The sequence below is a fragment of the Tenebrio molitor genome, chromosome 6 (assembly GCF_963966145.1).
Source record: "Tenebrio molitor chromosome 6, icTenMoli1.1, whole genome shotgun sequence".
Lineage (NCBI taxonomy): Eukaryota > Metazoa > Arthropoda > Insecta > Coleoptera > Tenebrionidae > Tenebrio > Tenebrio molitor.
The window spans coordinates 16,852,642-16,870,513 of NC_091051.1; the positions used below are offsets into that span (position 1 = coordinate 16,852,642).

General features: G+C 36.8%; 2 protein-coding genes and 1 long non-coding RNA gene across 3 annotated transcripts; 2 read left to right on the forward strand and 1 right to left on the reverse strand.

Annotated features, from left to right (window-relative positions):
* The first annotated feature begins 280 nt into the window (after positions 1–280).
* LOC138132827 (uncharacterized) lies at positions 281–2,672 on the forward strand. The gene is made up of 6 exons (XM_069050487.1): positions 281–581; positions 715–841; positions 894–1,055; positions 1,105–1,381; positions 1,435–2,222; positions 2,273–2,672. Exons 1-6 carry the CDS (start codon positions 489–491, stop codon positions 2,629–2,631), a joined length of 1,806 nt encoding a protein of 601 aa, XP_068906588.1. The 5' UTR covers positions 281–488; the 3' UTR covers positions 2,632–2,672.
* A 137-nt stretch (positions 2,673–2,809) lies between these two features.
* Positions 2,810–4,184, forward strand: LOC138132828 (uncharacterized). The gene is made up of 4 exons (XM_069050488.1): positions 2,810–3,317; positions 3,366–3,517; positions 3,566–3,995; positions 4,053–4,184. The coding sequence occupies exons 1-4, from the start codon at positions 2,954–2,956 to the stop codon at positions 4,142–4,144; spliced, it is 1,038 nt and encodes a 345-aa protein (XP_068906589.1). The 5' UTR covers positions 2,810–2,953; the 3' UTR covers positions 4,145–4,184.
* A 2,412-nt stretch (positions 4,185–6,596) lies between these two features.
* On the reverse strand, positions 6,597–7,564 carry LOC138133071 (uncharacterized). Its single transcript, XR_011160242.1, has 2 exons — positions 7,346–7,564; positions 6,597–7,296 (listed from the first exon to the last, which is right to left on the reverse strand). It is a non-coding gene; the product is annotated as an uncharacterized lncRNA (long non-coding RNA).
* Positions 7,565–17,872: the final 10,308 nt, after the last annotated feature.

The window sequence follows — 17,872 nt, forward strand, 5'->3', positions numbered from 1 at the left end:
TCCATCGATAGTCAGTAACTTGAAATTCCTTATCAATATATGCTTTATTATCATGGCCCGTATCTAAGCTTGTAAGAGAGATGGTAAAACCCATAACTGTACAATTATTATTTTTCTGGTAATACCTACAAAAAGGCCAACCCCTTTTAACCGACATATCCTTCATAAATCGCTTAGATTAATGTGATCAAATTCATGTGATTGAAAACTGCAACGGTCTTACAATGCCCCAAAAATAATCTGATAAGTAATACGTATTGGACGATAGACCGATACCGTTTAATACAGAAAATAGAGACAATTCATACCGGCTGACTGTATTATTTAAGTTTATTTTTACGATAAGATAAGAACTGTGTGTAAATGTACATTTGAAATATTCATTCCTTTTGTAAAGTGACAAAATTACGTCTTCACTCAATCAACTCATGCAGGCCGGAACAACTTTTCACTGTTACAATGCATGAAAATCAGAAATTTAAATTGTGATGATGCGACGACTTAATTCCGAATCAAGTGACAAGTCGGAGGGAGACGAGAAAACTCCATATTTAGACATAATTGCGGTTGGGACAATACAGGTAAGTTCCTAACCAAATAATCCATTTGTAACCATGTGATAAGATAATCGTTTATTTGCCCTTGCTGTACTTACCAAAAAATTCCCATCACTTTTACCTTTACTATTTACATGTACCTACTTTTGTTTTTCAGTTCCTCTTATCTCTATTGATAGTTTGCTATGGGGTTTTTTTAATACAGTTCGTTTTAAAAGAGCACTATGATCCTAACACTGGATTATGGACAGCCATCCTCTTCGTAGCCGCCTCCAAAATCACAAGTCAGTTTAATCAATGCTTCAGCATCATTTTATCCGTTGTATATATTTCCAGGCCCATGGACAAAGTCTTACTGCAAACATTTAAACAACGTCCAACACAAAGTACACAAACGTAATATTATCATCACTGTTATTCTTCTATCAGCTGACCTTGTCACAGCGTCGTTAGTCAACACACCAGCAGTTCAAATCATCTTATATGGATTTCTTGGAGGTATAACATCACGTGCGACTTCTCATATCGTTCATTCTTCACATTTCAGGTGTACTATCAAGCATTATTTACGTTCACCTAAAATTTGCCACTGCTGAGGTGTTCAGCACCCGGCCACGACTCTTCACCCTCTTGGACCAAATAGGCAAACCTATTTGTTTAATTTTTATGTCTCATTTATTTTGGTTCTTAACGGAAATGTGCGGCACAGCACGATCACAGTTAGTGTTAGCTGGACTCGTCCTCATGATAATTCCGGTCGCTCTTCTGATCAGAACAACAAAATACCCCAAGATGCCTCTTAGCAAATTTCAAACAGTAGACAGGTCCGTTGGTGTGATTGTCGTTAAACAAAGTTAACGACAGGTTATTCTTTTAGATTGTCAGTTGAAATGGTAGACTTCAACACGAAACCACCCATCATCGTTGAACCTTCATCGTCGAGCGACGATGAAGACGAAGAAGAAGAGGAGGACGAAACGGAGAATAAACCTGAATCAGTCGGTTTTGAACCTTCCACCAATGTCCAAATATATTATCAAAACGTCGGGGTAAAGATCTTGCCTAATATACCTGAAGAGAACGAGATCGATGACGACGACATTAATGAAATCAACAGTAAAAGACTGAGCAGAATTAGTGCTATGTTGCAAGAACTGAACGAAAATTCTCCCAAAAATATCAATTTAAGTGTGAACAACTTGTATCAACCTGATGAAATCGCCGAGATTGTAGAACCAGAAGAGGATGTTTACGAGTTTGAAGAAGAGCCATGCCCGAAGAAGACGAGATGTTTCAGTATTAGTTCGAGTATCAAATTTGAACTAAACATGAAAAAAAGAAGATGCAAGACCTTTATGAAGGAACATTTTATCAGATCGCCTATCAGAGTTCTAAGTGAAATTCATTTTTTTTATCCTTCGATCATATCGAGCTGTATCACAACAATTCTCTCGACGACTATACTCGCAACGGTGCCGTATTTTCTGTACAAGAAAAGCAAAGAAAGTAATCCGATGACACCTAAAGAAGCCACGTTCATATTGACTACCATGGGCTTCACTTGGGTTTTTTTCGTAACTATTTATCCTCTTTACGCTAAGTGGTCAATACTTAAAATGAAAATTTTATTTCTCACAGGACTGTCTCTATCCGGTTTAAGCTTATGTAGGTTTATTATAACAGTGTAGGATTTGTTCTAACTGTTCTAATTCTAGATATTGCCCACAAATTTAGCTACGATAATTTCACATTATTCTCACTGACTTTCGGTTTTGGGCACGGAATTGTGAGTTACGCGGAAAACGTAGCCTATGAAGATTTTTTTGGAAAAACGAATTGGAAGAAATTAGAAGATGCACTCGAAATTACCACTGGATACGTTGTGATATTAGTTTATTTAGTTATTTATTTTTTAAATGTGGACGTTTATACTGTCTTACTGTCCTACGCTTATTGGGTGTACGTTTTTAATGTGTCCTTGTGGACATTTGCGTTTCTCTTAAAACGTATCATCACTCAAATCAAAAATGTAAGACGGAGCAATCGCCAAGGATTTCCAAATTTTAAATGTTAAGTCTTGTAAAACAGTTGATTAAAAAAAAATCTTATTATTTATATTCTTAATTCCAATTCACTTTTCTTGCACATTCCTTATTCTTGTTCGAATTTTTGATGAACAAAAAAAAAATGGAAGGTAAGTGGCAAAGTGGCACACTCTGTATATAAAGATAAAAAAAAAATATGGTACCGAAAGCACAAAAAATATAATCAAAACAATCGATTTTTTTTAGAAATATCAATTTAAGTGGTGTAGTTTCAACGAACCAAGTTTAAATATTTTTCATGGACGAAGACGACGAATGTAATGTCGTCAATATACTTTGAGGTTATGTAAAATGTCAAAACTTGAGCTTTTGCAACAGTACAAAAACGATGTGAACAATCTACGAAAATGTGCCAATCAGCTAGATTTTAGTGATAGAGAACTTACCAAAATATTTAAGGAATGTTTTAGAATACTCGACCAAGAAGACTCAACCTCAAAGCAAAATGCAACCAACGCTCAAAAGTATTTTTCTACAATAGTGAAGATATTTTTAATATTTACATTAGTGTCCGTTTGTATTTACATTTTATTAAATGTACATCAACCAACTTCCAGCTTAGTACTAAGAAATGTGCAAGGTCTGATTTATCCCGGATTAAAAGTGTTGCGGTTCTTGTCAGTCCCAATAATTAAACAATATCCATCATTAACAGGTAATAGCCTTTAGATCAAGAATTATTATATAAAGCGACAAATTTTAGGATTATATGATGAAAGCTGTTTGGTGGAAAATCCATTTTTTTATGTAGCCGATATGGAGTGCTGGCCCTGCGAAAACGTACACTCAGTCATGGACCTAACAGGATTTGATAATCATAGTTTATATCAAACAGGAGCGCCATACATAGTCAAAGTAATTCAGAAATCTAAAATAATCCACAGCTCATGCATACTTTTGTAGACAGTTCAAAAAGAGGTTTTATTGGAAACCTTGCAAAAATTGTACACAGAAAATAAACATACTTTTGATGCAGAGGCCAACAATATTAAATCTAATAATTCTTCAGTTAATAGCTTGGAAGAATTATTTGATAATGGGGTAAAGTCTTCCACACATGTTTCCTGGAGAATCAACAAAATGTCCCCTGGAAGACTCATTAGATCCTTATTTCCCAGACCTTACATAATATCAGAATGGTCAGGTCAGAGTATAGAACGTTATGTAATGATAGATGGACCAAAAGCTAGTCCATACACGTTACCCAATCCTGAATGCAGCTATGTGATTGTTATACAGGGTTCTGGTGAACGCACCATAATATTAAAACCTTCCAAAGAGTGTGGCAACATTTGTAGGACTGTATCTGTTATTCTAAAACCATCATATGTTTGTAAGAATCTTTGTGACTACTAACACCTAACAATTTTTGACGTTTCTTGTTTTATAGTGTGGTACAATTGGTGGTACTGGCGCCCAATCAGTCTTCCAACAGAGAATTCAACTGAAACTTCAGTGAGTTACGTAAGTTCTTACTGTTAAAAACCAGACTGAAGATGTGAATAAATTCTATTTTAACAAATTGAGATTTTATTTGTAAATTCAGGATATAACGTATGAGCAGTGAGGGTGGTGAACTATTGTGAAGTTTCATATTTTGAAGCATAAAAATGTAAACTATTGTTACATTTTAAAAAAATGCAAGGTTTGTCAATGATTCGATCATCGTGCGCACGACGTTTTCCGCCAAAAATAATAATAACCCGAATTGAGAGGGGCGAAACTATAAAAGACAGGAGCGAGTGCGAGGAGGGGCTTTTGGTCTTTGGTCAGTGACGTGAGATCGTGCGGGACTGTGAAAGGGGCTGAAACGGCGAGAAAAGGGTGTGGAGACGTCGAGGGTCCGAAGAGGGTGAGGCTGGAAGAAGAGTCCAGGAAGGCTAAACCCAGACGTCGAGGAGCGGATTTACGGATCCCCGACGGAAGGTTCGCGGAGAACCGAACGCCGGAGTGCGGAGTCAAATTCCACGCCTGGATTTCGTCGTCCACCGTGGGCCCGAGGAACGTCCAGGTCAGGTCTCCAGAGACGTCGACCGCCCCGTGACGATCAAGGCCAGGGTGATAGAAAAAATTTTTAGTTTTCGCGAAGCCAGTGCGTCGTTTCAGGCAGAACGTTTTTTTTTTGTTCGGATTCGAGTTATCGCCTGCAACCGGCCGGTCAGAGCGATAACAGTTTTTTCTTTTGTAAGAGCTCCTGTTTGTTTTATTTCTTTATTATATTTGTGTCGTCGTCCGCCGCGCGACTTCCTTTTCTATTTTGAATTTAGCTTTTTTTGGGAAACGAGGTGAGGTCCGAGGGAACGGTCCCGCCGATCGTGGGAGGCGTAGATGAATAGCGTCGAGAACGATATCGGGCTTCACTTTCGATTCTCCCCCTTTTTTTTTAAATTTAGTTTTTGAATACAATTTACCCTTCGAGTTTTCCTCTTTTTTTTCGTCGTGGCGAGGGCACTACCCTTCATTTTTGTACATAATTATTGAGTGTGAGAAACGTTTTTATTATCAAATGATCAGATTTGTACGTGTGCAGGACTGGGTGAAAATATATTCATTTCGTTTAAACCACTCGGAGTTTTCTTTCTTCCGGTTATCACCACCCACCCCCACATTTAGGTTGTACTCTCGAGCAGTCTCCAGTGCATCTTGATCCGAAGTCTGTTAAATCGTTATTTTGGGAAAATTTCACCATCAGGGAAAGTAAATAACATAACAGTACCTACTTATTGTAAATATCTATATACGAGTACATATACCGGGACATTTTTTTAACATTGAACATACTTATTCCCTATGTTCAGTTTTAAAAAACACAGGTCAATGCATGTATGTAATCGCGTAACCAAGGTAACGACAATAAGTACTTGACAGTTAACAAAATGGTCAAGTAGTTTGAAGAAGAAATACACATAATGCAGTTATTCTATGCCAATTAGAGCATTAGAAATGTGCGTGACATTTCCAATGCAACACATGTTAGACCAATTCCATCAATCGGAACTTCAAAATCTCTAGTGTTCGGTATAGTTGGTTGCATAGCAACTCACAATGCATTGACCTGTTTTTTAAAATTGAACATAGGGAATAAGTTATGTCCCGGTATAATTATGTAGTTAAAGAATAGACCAACTTTAATTGTCCTTTAAAAAAATTATGACTTTTCAGTACCTAATTTTCTGTAAGGAATAAATAACTACAAAAACTTTTTAGTTAAGTTTTTTATTAAAAAACTCAACAAAACAAAAAATATGCTATTGATTCCAAATGATTGAACATAAATCTAAATTTCCCATACTATAATTGATGTTGAAACCAAGACAGATTGCTCATTACTTTGGCTTAGGAACATTTAAATATATAAAGTTGACTCAAGTTGCAAAAAACCAATTTGGATTTGCAACAGCAATTTTATGGCATTAGTCGTTTGAAATTACTTTAAGACTGTACTTATATGGAAAATATTCAATCCAAACTATGATTTTCAGGTCTCTTTGTGCCTTTATTTGGTTCAAAAGTATTGAAAAAATGCTGTTGCAAATGACAAGTGGTTTTTTGCAACTTGAGTCAACTATACTTACGCAGATAAATCTGTGACCTCCTCTTTTATTTCCTGCTTTATTTGAGGTCGTAATAAAGCGGCATAATCAAAATCTACTGGCCTGTTGCACTCACATTGAACTGCATAAGTTATAAATGCGCCATCACTTCCTCCATATTGTTTTTCATGTAATTTTACATTTTTTGCAGGTATACAGGGTCTCCCAGAACTGGCGGACCAAAATAACACGGTGAAATCATTATTTTCTGGCAATAATAGGAAAAATATTTAAAAAAATCCATCCTCATTGGATTTTAAAATAAGAACGTTTTTAATTGACCAATCGCGTGTAGATATAAAATTACCTTAAAAAATTATATTGGTAACTATCGAAACAAATTTGATTGTTGCAGACATTATAATTGAATATTATGTTATAATAAATTATTTCTGACAAATCATTAAAAACGCGTAATGTTTATCGCTTCAGAATATTTTGATATGCTTGTCTTATATGGACAGTGTGATGAGAGTGCCACAGTTGCTCCTCAGGAGTACGCAGTTCGTTTTCCCAATAGGGAACATCCTAGCAGAAATACTATAGTCTGAAAAATACTATAACCTAAAAACGTCCGTCATTGCACAAACAATGCGGATACCCAACAATGCATATGCATCATTTGAAATGTATCCATAGTTACAAATAAAGCCGGAAAACTAATTAATAGGTAACTTAACATCAACAACAGCATTGGTCAGTTTAAATTGCTTCTTTCCTAATCACTATTTAAGATAGATTTTTTTGAACATTTTTCCTATTATTCCCAGAAGATGATGAATTCACCGTATTATTTTGGTTCGCCAGTTCTGGGAGACCCTGTATATCGTGTTAACATGTTAAAGATTTGTTTTAATTCTCTACCAGGCGGAGGCAATTCTTCTTCATTGTCCTTTATAAATTTAACTGACCACCGGCAATATGGCTTCTTTTTGCTTGACAAAGGATAGACCTCGTCTATGATATATCCAGAAGGACAAATATCTGTAAACAATCCAGTTGCCGTCATTTTGTTTTCTGCTTTTGCACATGGCATCCTACCTAAAATGTAAATAGCTAAAATATCATAATAACAGTGAATCACATTCACCAATCGGATGGTCATATAGATGAGGATAACCCTGTGCCATGATGTGAACTGCAAGATATTGTGCAACTGCTGAACACAACAGAACAGATTACAGAATAAGTAGGTATGCAGAAAGTTAAAAAATAACGATAACGCCAGGGGGGTGAATCAACATAACGGGTGACCATAGACAACACAGTAAACCTATAGAACGCAAACTCCCATAGTTTTTTGTGTCCCGACGCCATCTACTGGTTTGTGGTAGGTGCAAAATAAGACACAGCCAGCTGGATATTCTGGCTTTTTTATTTATTTTAATTTTCATATACAGAATGTCCCAGAACTCGCGCCCCAGAGAAAACAGACAAATGCCGACGACAATCTCGATTCTAAAAATGCAAACGAAGAACAATAAATGGTTTGCATAAGAGAGTTGTGAGACATCTAAGATCCACCAATTCCAGAAAGGGAACTCTGAGGTGTTAATGTGAATAAAATCGGTTGCTAAGTTTATAAATTGTCACAATTAAATAATGTCAGAATGACATGTCCGCTAAAGTGTCAACATCAACATGTCAGGTTAAGGCAGATGTCATTCAAGATGTCACATTCGCCATCGATCACATGAATCAATTTTTATCTTTTTAAATAAAACAACAAATTGCGGTTCTGAAAACAACCTTGTTTATTCTAATGCACGTGAGCTTATCGTACAAAACAGGAAGAAAAGGTATAACACAAGCCAAAAGGGATTATGAAACGAAAAATAAATACAATCAGAGGAAGTACTCAAAGTGGCCACCATTCATTTGCAAGCATAACCGTGCCAGTCGCAAAAGATTCAGTTTAGAATTCGTAACCATTTCAGGAGTAATTGTGGCAAAAGCTTCCTGAACGCAACTCCTGAATTGTTCTCCTGTAGCAATAAGGCAATAGGACCGCACAGGCCAGTGTCGTGGACCACCACAACTTATCAATGAATGAGGATACTCTTGATCCAAAATTTCTCGAACTTGTCGACTGAAGTGTGGTAGTGCGCCGTCGTGTTGAAACTAGCCGATAGCACAAAAAAGATGTGGAATGTCTTCAAGCAAATTGGAAAGTTCTGCATTCAAAAATTCTCCATTCAAAGTTCTGGGTGAATGTCTCGGGCTTACCGTGCAGGAAATTCAAAAGATCCTACCTAAAGAGGGAAGTTAGCTGACACGTAAACCAATTTCTATTGAAGACATACCACACGATTCCCTAATAGACCAACCCACAAATTTATATAAAATCGTTGCTGAAATGCTCTTGAAAATAGAGCATGTGGATTTACTTCATTTCCACATTCTCCGTAAATTATCAACATTTCCACATTCTCCCTAAATTATCAACATTTTCACATAATCCGCTGCAGAATACATGATGAAAGAGCACGGTTGACCACGACGGCGGTACTAAAGCGATTTGAAGTCATTTGAATTAAATTTTGACACTGACGTTTCTCAAAAGTTTCATAGTCAGTTTATTGAAAAACGTAATAAAATATGCAACCTAGCAACAATTACGGGAAATAGACCTGGATGACTTAAAATGCTTTGATTGGTCGAATTAAACTGTTCTTTTCTTGAATACCGTTCAACATAGAAAAATTTTTCATCGGGATTATTTATTTGTCCTTTTATGAAGATTTCTCCTTTTTTCTCTGGGGCGCGAGTTCTGGGACACCGTGTATAATATACCAAGGGACAGATATATTGCCGGAAATTTTTTCGACCAGCTCTCACACACGAGTGTTTGTAACAAGAAAATTACACGAGGGCGCCAGCCCTCGTGTAATTTTGAGCGACAAACACGACTGTTGGACTGCAAGAAAAAATTTCTGGCGATATACAGTGCCTTTTTTTTAACGCTGGCCATAGGGATTTACATGCTAAAAAGTTTAGGGTCTGTTAATGAGCTTTTTAGTAGGAATTTTTAAGTGAAATTTGGTAGGATATTAGATTAGTATTTTATAAATCAATTTCAGTTCGGTCCATCGTACAAAACAAAATAATCACGGAGTTAGAGCAAAAATAAGTTTATTAAATTTACTACGTGGCTTGCCAAGTAGGCTGACGTAATGTAAACTCAACAAGCGTCAAACAGTAATAACTTTCAATGGACATCTTTTCAAATAAAGAAATGATTGAATGGGAGAGATTTTGAAAAATGGGCAGTTTTATTTCATAAACATAAAACATAGGACATCATAATTACATCAAAATAAATAAAATTCTACTTCAACAATTTTAAACTATGTACTTTAATTATTTTTGAATTTTCATTACATAAATTGTTCAAACTGTCTTCCATAGACTGTAAGACACTAAACTAACCAAGACGATCATAAAAATTTTGTCTCGAACATTTTGTAACTGTCTAACGATTATAAAACCTTCTGGGCAAGAAATAATGTAATAAGTTAAAAGTAGTTTTTTTTTATTAATTCCGTAATTATTTTATTCTGAAGTATAAAATAAACTTAAATTGATTTATAAAATACTAATCTAATATTCTGCAAAATTTCACTTAAAAATTCCTGCTAAAAAGCTTATTAACATGATCCAAAGTTTTTGTCATGTAAATCCCTATGGCCAGCGTTAAAAAAAAGGCACTGTATATCTGTCCCGAGGTATATTCGGAAGAGAATCGCCCTCAAATGTCACATGATTTATATTGACAAATCACAACTCCGAATTGTTTGAATAGCAACCAATCACAATTTAATTAAGCGGAAATTTTCCCTAGGGAAAATTTCCGATATAATTGACCTAGGGAAAAAATTTTTCGGGCGATTCTCTTCCGAATATACCTCGGGACAGATATATATCGCCAGAAATTTTTTCTTGCAGTCCACACTCGTGTTTGTCGCTCAAAATTACCCTCGGGCTGGCGCCCTCGTGTAATTTTCTTGCTACAAACACTCGTGTGTGAGGACTGCTCGAAAAAATTTCCGGCAATATATCTGTCCCTTGGTATATTATATATGAGAATCGCCCGAAAATTATTTTCCCTAGGTCAATTATATCGGAAATTTTCCTTGGGGAAAATTTCCGCTTAATTAAATTGTGATTGGTTGCTATTCAAATAATTCGGAGTTGTGATTTGTCAATATAAATCATGTGACATTTGAGGGCGATTCTCAAAATAATTTATTTATGAAATTAAAAGACTACATTTATTTTGAAGTTTTTATTTTCAATTTTTTTCGATACATTTCCATTGCATTTTTATAAATTTTGATTTGGTGTTTCTTTTCCTCAATTGCGACAAACAGAGATTTATGGCTTCCTCACCTTCAAAATTTTGCTCTTTATTTTGACATCGAATTTTGCATGTAACGTTTTCGGTACATTGCAGCCCGTAGTTGCAGCCCGAATTTTGGATTAACATTCTGGCTTTTTATAATTTTGATTATACTCAGCTTTTCTCATTTTCTTTTTGAAACTTTCACAAGAATTTATATCTTCATTACTACATAAAACAGGATTTACACAATTTACTTCTAACGACTTCAGTAGAAATATCGTAGATCGGATGAAAATTCTATAAAAAATAGTTTTCAGTTAAAATATAATTATCAATATTTTTTTACTGTTACTGGAAGTAAGTCTGGACTGGAAAAGGAGGGAAGTTGTATCTGGTTGTATTGAGTCGACGGTACGGCTACATTCAGCAATCTACTGTTCGTGCCGAGGTATTTGCTGATAAAATGAAGTTCATACACAGTGTAGCTGTTATACCTACACTTTAATAGGCTACAAAGTTGATAACTGCTTGTTACCCGTGTTTTTAATACATTCCATAAAATGCCCAGGATATTTAATTGGATTTGAAAATCTATGGCGAGTTCTACATGGTTTAAATACCTTTGCACTCTGCAAATTCTCGTAACAGTAGATTTATTATTTATGACTTAATATGTCAAAATTAGTTATTTTTGTATTAAGTGCGCAAAATGAGTGTTTTTTTAATGGCGCTTGAGAATGTCAAATTTTTTGTCGAGACCGCAGGTCGAGACATAAAAGACATTGGAAAGCGCCATTAAAACACGAATTGCGCACGAAATACAAACAACATTTTTTCTACAGCAGTCAAAAAAAGAACTAGATTTATGAAAATAAAATTATTATAATTGAGAAATAACATCAAAATATAAAGTTATCATGAAAACATTTTGTAACATAGGGAACGCGCAACTGTTTTTTTGTTATTATGAAAAAATCTGACATTTGTTTCGGTAAGAATTACGAATTTACCTATAATTTCGTTATAATTACACGTATTTTATAATTTTTTAGAACGTAGTGTGACTATGACAGTGAAAGCGATACTCCGCCTGAAGTAACGGAGCGAGCAAATGCTGCAACCATAATACCTGGAAAATCGAAAATCCAAAATGAGAGAGCGTACATTCAATTTCGGGAATGGTGTACGACAAAAAATGTAGTAAGAATATCGGAGAAAGTGCTTTTGGCTTATTTGGATGAAAAGTCAGCAAAGCTAAAACCACCGACACTATGGTCTACCTTCTCCATGCTGAAAGCAATGTTAAATGTAAAGGAAAACATCGATGTCCGAAAAGTTCCCACCAATGTGCCCTATCTCAAAAACAAATCAGTTGGTTATCGAGGGAAAAAATCAAAAATTTTAACACAAGAAGATATTAGTAAATTTATAGAAGAAGCTGCCGATGAAAAAAATTTATTGAAGAAGGTAATGAATATGCACATCATATTATACATAAACAAAGTTAATAATAATGATTCGATACAGGTTGTGCTCATTTTGGGCATAAGTGGCGCTTGTCGTCGAGAAGAGTTAGTAAAATTGACAATCGACATAGAAGATAAAATTTCAAAATAAAATTTCAAACTGTCAACCCTCCACTTCCCATCAACAGAACATGGCTGTCGAAATTTCAGACAATCAGGTTTGCACTTCTGAGGAAGTGAAAAAGGAGTGCGAAGAAGTGTGCGAAAACATCTGTGAGAAGAACGAATCATTTGTAATGAAGTCCTCTGGAATTAATGAAGGAAATAGTGGCTCCAAATGCACAATTAATATTTATTTCAATAATAAGTGATGTTTGAGTGATTGTAACAATTTGTAGTTATACCCATAGTTCTCTTTGTTTTGTTCTATAGCCTGTAATTCTGTTTGAATAAAATTAATTGAAGAAAACATAAATTTTTTTTCACTGTTAAAAAAAATTTTTTTTCACTGTTAAAAAAAAAAAATTTTAATCATGTTAAAAAACAGTGTCCTTTGCAACTTGATAGCGATGAAAAAATGTCACGTTTTTTTGACGGCTGTAGAAATAGTATATTATATACCAAGGTGGAGAAGTTCATGATTATAGCCAGAGCGCCAAGATTAGAGCCCGAGGCGCGCCGAGGGTTGTAAGGCGCGAAGGCTATAAGGGACTTCTCCACCGTGGTTTATATACTATTTTTTTCACTACTAGATACGTTAAAACCCTTTCTGATAATAATTATTAATTAAATTATTTTGTCGGATACTACGGGTCCGAGTTGTCACTTCTTGACAGTTGGTATGAAAATCGTCTACGTTAACCAATGAAATAGACGACAATCTTTCGTTGCTAGGTGACGGTTGTTCCATTATTCACCACTGGTTAATAATGAAAAATTATTTACCTGTCACTGGGCCAACGTAGAAAAGCGAAACTTCTCAGTGTTCTATGACAACCGATAACGCTAGACTTTATTACTAGTAGTGAAAAAAATATATTTTTTCACGATCGGGAGTAGAAATCAACTTCTCGGATGTCAACGTCGTGACAGAAGTAGAGCATTTTCTCCCTAAGGAGCAAATATTTGCTCCCTTAGGACCTTTTTTTGACAGTTGTGACAAAAATCTAATGGGAGTTTTCATTTTTTTTGACAGTTGTGACAAAAATCTAATTGTGTTGTCAAGGCAACTACTAATTCCATTAAATTCATCGAAAGATGACAACTCATTTGTCATCATTTTTTTATTCTTAAAATTTGAGATTTTTGTGCTGTTTCTACTCCCTACCGTGAAAAAAATAGTACGGGGTGATGAAGAAGGACTGTTTAAGTTGGTAACACCGGATCGTATTTTAAATCGTATAACAGGAGTAACTTCCGGTTGTTGGTGGCTTGTCGTTGTTAATGCTATACCTATATCAGATATTTGTCAAATAAACCAACAAAACATATCCAGTTGCAGTGTTATAAATAACCGAATTAAAAAATTTTCTCAATTGTACTACCAACTTAAACAGTCCTTCTTGATCACCCGGTATATATACTTCTGGAGAGAATGCTCATTTTTCCCTCGGTGCTTTGTAGCCCTCGAGCTTCGCCCTCTGGCTACAAACTGCACCTTAGAAAAAATCATGCATTTATCTCCCTCAATATATAATATACTATTTTTTTAAATTTTGGCATAAGTTTCCGCGATTTTTATTTTTATAAAACGGCAGCTTCCCCTGACGGCTTGTGGTGGGTGCGTTTCCAAAAAAACCGATAAAATGCATAGGAGTTTGCGTTCTATAGGTTTACTGTGTTGTCTATGACTATTAAAATTTTCACTTAGGGTTGGCTATGGATCATTCTTTGTTTTCCGTTGCCCCCTTAGACTCTGACAAATTTGACACTTCAATAAATGTTTTTTCTCTTAATTTGGTTATGTTTCAATTCAATTGTACTGACTGACATTTGTCGTTCGTTATTGCGTGTGTCTAAAGTAACAGAAAAAATAAAAACTCGTTCAAAGCCAACTCAAAATGAAAATTTTAATAGTCACCCGTTATAATACCTAGGACGTATTGAACCTAGAGTATTGAAGCACGGGCACGGGTATTGAAGCGAGCATATATACAGGTCGATCAAAACAGCTTGGCCAGTGACGCAGTGGACTGAAATCCCTCCCACTAGCGGAGCGCACTTGTCTGTTGGGTCTGGAAGTGTTTAGATCGTGTACAAACGGGCGAAAATAAGCGCTTCAAGCTTCAAGTGAACAGCATGTCCGGGCTGTTTTGAGCAGATTTGCTTCATCGAGTGTACCGTACCTACCTACAACCATAGCCATATCCTTGTCTTACAGAGACTCGCTCGTTTCCTCTTGTGCGCATCTCAGACGCCAAGCTATTCTGGTCAAACTGTATATTACTACTATACTATATATATGGTCTGAGATGCGCCCTGTATTACTCTACTCAGAGCTTCTAGGTCCTCATCACTCTTTCCGGTCGTGACGAGAAGCTTTCCTCCTCGTGTATTCCTTACACTCCTTATGGCATCTCCAGCCGAGTCACTTCCGATCTTGGATTTCACACTATTGAGGATTTCCTTAAAGACTTTGCCCTCATCCTCGACCACCAGGGCATATGTCTTCCTCTCTCTCGTCTTCTCGTCCGCCGGAATCGATCTTGTTTTACTCGTCGTAAAAATTGTCACCTTCGTGTCTGTGCCTCGGAATATGCATTCGGTAATTTTCTGTAAACGTTTGGGACTCATACACTTGATGTGGTGCATTGCCACCGATTCGACTCCGGTCGTCTCGTCCCTCAGCCTTGTCCCAAAGGTCCTCATCACTCCCATCTTGTGTGATATTTATCACCGTTCTTTTCGCCAGCTCTCGGTCCCTTTTTGAGAGATTCCTAGAAATTTGTTCAAGGATCTCGAAGTCCTCGGTACCCTCCGTCAGTTCGGGGAATCTGTCTCTGTATATCCTCTGTATACTGTTTTCCATTTCCGGATCTCCTGGTTCCGTTAAAACCACCTTCACCGCCAAGTTACTCGCCGTCACCGGATTCCCAATGGTTATTTTAGTATTGGAGAAGACCTGTTCTTCCCAGGTCTTCCTCTCCACCTCTTTCCACGCCTGTAGGTTATCGATACCGTCTAGTGTCCTGAGCTTATCGCTGCCTCCCAACGGACCGGCCCATGCCCCCCGGTTCTTAAGTTGTTGGTTTTCGGCGGAAAGCTCAACGACTCTGTCTTCGGCTATTTTCAGCCTGCCCGTGACTAACGCCTCCATCTGCTCCTCGAGGGATTGTACCCTCTCGGCTAGCGTCTTGTTTTGTCTTTCACTCTCTCGCTAACTTCGCACTGTTACATACTTTCTTCGCCTTCTTGATAATTTCTTTTATAACCTTGTGCACGTTCCTGTTTTCAGCTATGAACTGACTCGCCTCATTTATCAACTGGCCCATCTTTCCGGAGATTCGTCTGCTCTTCTTTTCGAACCCCCATCCGACATGGTCCTAGTTCGGTGCATCTCCGCGTCCTCAGCCTCCACAATTCCAGGAACCGATGTCGTCCACATCGCTACCGACTTCTTTGCTGTTCCGTCTTGTGTTTCTTGTTTATCTGGTTTATGTTGTTTATCTTCATTCATTCTCATCCCACGAGTAGCTAGGAAACTACAGTCCGTCCGTCCAGAGCCCCGCATGGCCGGATAAGGCATTTATACTGCGAGGTGCGCTAAGTGCCTCGCAGGTTTTTTCGACTTCGCTGTCGGTTGTTTTATGGAGGTTGTCTCCTCGCGGGCCGGCCGGTTAAGGCAAGCCCCCCGGCCGCGAGTCCTCACACGACGTACCCCTGCCAAGCTAGCAAGGGTTGTTGAGGTGTGAGCCGCGGTTACGGTGTGTGACGGTTGGTCCGCGTTCGACCAAACCGTAGCTCGGATCTCCCCCGGGTTCGCCAGTTCCCGTGCCACGACTTTCGTGGTGGATCCTGACCTGAAAAATGATGTGACAGCGTCCTTATATCGAAAGGAACTGTTATTTTGCACGTTTGAACCTGATTCTGCGGCCGCCGCAAATTCTGATCACGCGCCGGCGCGCGCTGTGCCAGTGCTTTGGCTATGTGTTAAATGCATTCTCGCATCTCACGAAGAACAAAGCAAATTAATAAATAACAATGAACAAAACGTTTAATTTTCATTCTGGGATTTGGACTTCTCCGGAAGTAAATTTTCTAACGTCTTTTGTGCAATTTGCCTATTTTGCGGCGGCGTTAGTGATAAACTTTCTTCAGCATTCATTTTCAAACATCAAATACGAAAATAAAAAAAAATCTGACGTTTTACATTAATTTTTTTCACAGCCGGCTAAAATTATTATGCCACATAAAAAATGTCACCAACCACCGCAAAATTCCCTACATTTAAATTTTTTATTTATAAAATGGTAAACTCGGTACAGGTTGCAAAGACGCACTTGTCATTTGCAACAGCATTTTTTTCATATTTCTGAACCAAATAAAGGCACAAAGGGACCAGAAAATCATAGTTTGGGTTGAATATTTTCCATATAAGTACAGTTTTAAAGTAATTTCAAATGACAAATGCCATAAAAGCGCTGTTGCAAATGACAAGTGTGTCTTTGCAACCTGTACCGAGTTTATGTATAAAGCGGTAAAATAGAAAAAATAGTACTTATAAAAGATTCGTTGCAGAAAGTCCTTCAAGCACTTATTTGTTCCTCAACTCGCCGATACGCGGCTCGTTTCGGAATTTCGAATCGTGCTTGAATAGATACCTTCTGCAACTTACCGGGACATTTTTTTAACATTGAACATAGCCCATACTTATTCCCTATGTTCAGTTTTAAAAAACACAGGTCAATGCATGTATGTAATCACGTAACCAAGGTAACGAAAATAAGTACTTGACAGTTTAACAAAATGGTCAAGTTGTTTGAAGAAGAAATTCACATAATGCAGTTATTCTATGCCAATCAGAGCATTAGAAATGTGCGTGATATTTCCAATGCAACACATGATAGACCAATTGCATCAATCGGAACAATTTTTAACATTATTTCAAAATCTCTGGTGTTCGGTATAGTTGGTTGCATAGCAACTCACAATGCATTGATCTGTGTTTTTTAAAATTGAACATAGGGAATAAGTATGGACTATGTTCAGAGTTAAAAAAATGTCCCGGTATATTTTAATATACTATTTTGCGATAGTCTGTAACGCTAACTTAAAACACTAAACTGCATTTAATTGTATCAAATAATTATTGTTCACTGTAAAACCTTGCTAACACATCCAATCACCAAAAAAGGTAAAACTAAAATTAAAACCACAAAACATCCAAAAAATAAGGCAGACACCGACCAGCTCTCTAGTTTTTAACTGACGGTTCCCAATGTTTTGCCCGTACCCAGCTTTTTTAAGGGCTTATTTTGGACTTTTTTTATTCTTAAAAATCCGCGCTCTAAACATTAGAATTATGTAGACGCATTGTGAACACTTACATTGATTTCCATTTGTTCATCTTTATGAATTATTACGTATCTGTTATGTAGTTCTTAGGCTTATGTCCATTGTGAATAAGCACTTATTCAGAAATCTAAAATAATCCACGGTTCATGCATACTTTCACAGACACTTCAAAACAGAAACCTTGCAAAAATTGTAAGTATATCAAAAATACATATTTTTGACACAGATGCTAACAATACAAAATTTAGTAACTCTTCCGTCAATAGCTTAAAACTTAGAAGAACTATTTAACAAA